Source organism: Frankliniella occidentalis, unplaced genomic scaffold, assembly GCF_000697945.3.
Source record: "Frankliniella occidentalis isolate FOCC.00 unplaced genomic scaffold, Focc_3.1 Scaffold5, whole genome shotgun sequence".
Lineage (NCBI taxonomy): Eukaryota > Metazoa > Arthropoda > Insecta > Thysanoptera > Thripidae > Frankliniella > Frankliniella occidentalis.
The window spans coordinates 721543-724847 of record NW_026267135.1 but is presented as its reverse complement, the minus strand read 5'-3'; the positions used below and the strand labels follow the sequence as shown (position 1 = coordinate 724847).

At 56.5% G+C, this 3305-nt stretch overlaps 1 protein-coding gene across 1 annotated transcript in view; it reads left to right on the top strand.

Annotated features, from left to right (window-relative positions):
• Positions 1–3305, top strand: part of LOC113214623 (adenylate cyclase type 3) — a 59619-nt gene that overhangs the window by 44862 nt on the left and 11452 nt on the right. The window contains 1 exon segment of the mRNA XM_052270430.1: positions 2344–2471. Within this exon segment, the coding sequence (XP_052126390.1) occupies positions 2344–2471 (128 nt within the window).

The window sequence follows — 3305 nt, the reverse complement described above, 5'->3', positions numbered from 1 at the left end:
AGGCCGAGGAGGGGGGCGGAGGGGGGGAAGGGCCTAAGGAAGGTTATCGGCGGGTCGACACGGGCCACGGGTAGCTTTGCAAGCCCCGCAAGCCCCCCCAAACTGGAGTCCAGGCGCAGCTGGAGACCAAGGGCCAACAAGGGGCCCCGGCCCGCCCCGACCCACCGAGAGAGAGAGAGAGAGAGAGAGAGAGAGAGAGAGAGAGAGAGAGAGAGAGAGAGAGAGAGACGTTAGAGATGAGAGGGCGAAAGCGGTCGGCAGAATAAACCGTCACGCGAAAACGTTGTATGTGAGGGAACGTAAAGGGCGGAGCAGAGGACAGCTCCCCCCCCCCTCCCCTTTTCAGAATAACAAACGCTTGTCGCAGGAAACGAACACACACTGCTTCGAAAAAAAAAATGAAGAGAGAGAGAAAAAGTAGCAGCCCCGCATTTTCATTTATTTACGCGAAAGTTCCTGAAAGCGTAAGCACGCCGCCCTACACTATAGTTCAGTAATAATAGCAAAAAGTGAGGCGACCCGCTCTCCGACTCCCGACTAATCTATCGCTATGAATGACTAATATATTATTGCCAACTTGTACGAGGATCGCGCGCATAAGCAAAAAGGCTCATCGAAAAGGACGGGGGAAAGAGGAGAGGGATGGGGGGACCAGACAAGCGGCTTACTCTGCTAATGGCTCGCAAATCCGCAAGAATGGAAAAAAAATGGACGGGAAGCTATAGGAGCGAGAGAGCGAGCGAAAGAGAGAGAGAGAGACAGAGAAAGAGAGGGGGGGGGGGGGTTCCGGACTAACCACCACGCCGACCTCACCCCTGCATTTTTTGAGGCGCTCTGGAGCGAATCCAATAATTTCGGCTGCGGATATTTTGCGGAGAGAGGAAAGGGGTGGGGGTAATTAGCAGTGTCTGTCGTATGCCAAATTAGTCAGCGTGTCGATGGAATGTTTTCACGGGCCGCAGAGAGGCTGGCGGGGAGAGTGAGATAGAGACAGACAGGCAGACAGAGAGAGAAATTGAAATTTGTTTTATTTTAAAACTTCATGTAAAATGGTTAAAAAGCCCCCTACTACTGCAGTATGCAGTCTGCCCTCTCAACAACAAACAGTGATAGATTTTAATAAATATTAACAACAGAGACCGAGAGATACAGAGCGAGAGGCAGAGGGATAGAAGGCGGGGCAGAGGACGAAGGAACAGAAAGGAGGAGGAAGGAAAACAAGGCATAGACGACTTGTCAAACAAAAATAAGCAGATGGGACTACGTCCCAATATTGAGACGGGAGCTGCAGCTGCAGGGAGCGCGCCGCCCCGCCGTCGCGGCCGAGGAACGCTCATCTCATTATGACTTAACGAGCACTATTACTGCGAGGCGCAGTTTGCTTTCGTCTTGACCTCCGCGGGGGCGGGGCGCGGTCGCGGCGGGAGGGGAGGGAGGCGAGGGGCACGGCGGGGCACGATTAGGAAGGAAGGAGAGAGGGGAGGGAAGGGCGGAGGGGCCCGGGCTCCCAGCGCGCTGCTTGTGATTGCAATTTTGTCCCCTCCGGTCGTCCCCTCCGCTGTCAGCCGCCCTGGCGCTGCTCCGTCCCGTCCTCTTCCCAGCGGGCGGGCGGGGCCAGGGGGGGGCAGGCCAGGCCTCGACCGACCCGCACCCCGCACGGCGGGGTGAGATTGGTGGAGTATGATCCCTCCCTCCCCTTCCCTCCCCTCCTAGCACCCCGTGCCGGGGACGACCTCCTAGACGTCGAGACGCCATGGCCGGCCCAAGATGTCAGCCTCCCTCCTCCCCTCCCCCCAACCCGCTCCCGCCAAATATTGGCCTCATTGTTTCGGAAGGTGCGGAGCGCCGCCCATTAGCACACCCCCTGACAGCGGCGGGGAGGGGTGGGGCGGGGTGGGGTGAGGCGGGGACGTTGGAATGGGGTCGAGGATCGGAAAAAAATTAAAGGGTGCGGATTGGGGCGTAGGGTCCCATTGCAAGGCGTGGTGGGGTGGGGCGAGGTGGGGTATAGGGCGTGGTGGCCTTGCCTGTCCCGTCCGGGCCCAGCTTATTACCACGTACCCCAACGGGATCGTCCCTCCAATGGCATGCTAGGGGGGAAAACACACATACAACACAAAACGAACAAAAACCAAAGAGTGCAAAGTCCGTGTGCCCCTGGAAAGATAACAATAAAACTACTCTTTTGCAAAAGGGTTATCGCAAAGACATATTTCGCATAGAGAGAGTTGGGCTGGGGACGGGTCCGGGCGGGACCAGCCGGACCCCCCAACCTCCCCCCCACTCCGCGCTGCTGGAACTACATGGTCTTGTTCACGTGTGTGTTTGTGTTTGTTTTTGCAGAAGTACCAGCAGCTCCGCATCAAGATCCTGGGCGACTGCTACTACTGCATCAGCGGCGCGCCCATCGAGCGGCCCGACCACGCCATCCTGTGCGTGCACATGGGCCTGTCCATGGTGGAGGCCATCAAGTGAGTACAAGGGCGGCCAAGGGCCAAGGGCCAAGGGCCAACATGTGTGGGCCATTTCTGTGACGAAATTGATAAGGACATTCAACACTTTGTGTTTCAAAAGTCGTTGTAGTTTGTTTTAAGGGTCGTTCAAAAAATGCGTGCCCTTCGGGAAGATGGGGGGGGGCGGGGTCAAAGTGTTCTGGGGTCCCAAATGGATTAAGACCATATCGTCGAACTCTTTACAGAAACCCGTAATATTTGTAACCCGGGGTACAAATGTCATGGGGTCTCTATTCACTTCAATTATGTTCCGAATCATTTTGAGACCCCAAAATATTTGTAACCCCTCCAAAAAAGACACATATATGCAAAATGATCCCTTAGTATACTTGGTGAAACAAGCATTTCAGCGTTTCTTATTATTCTGTTGTTTTTTTAAAAATTTGCATCATTAGTTTTAGCATCCCAACTAGCAAGCAGGGTTACCAGTGCAAAACTAGCGAGCGTGCTGCAAACAGCATCCCTTATCCCCCTCCGGCTCCGGGGCCGGACCCTGGGACTTGGGGACTGAGGCGGCGGCCGCCCCAGAGCCCTCACAGCAGCCTCCATTAGTGGCCAAACCCGTGGACCGCGCCCGGCCCCAGCACATCAACCTATTTACTATGCAAACGAGGTGGCGGCGCGCGGGCCCAGTGTTTGCCGTCAGTCCTGCCCGTCCCCCCCCCCCCTCCCTTTTCCACAGCTCCGAACGACTTCGGTCGCTGCGGGAGGGAGGCTCTCGCCCCGCCTCAGCGACAGAGAGGCGGGGCGGGTCGTTACGTGCGACTCATCGCACGTTCCAGCCGCACGGTG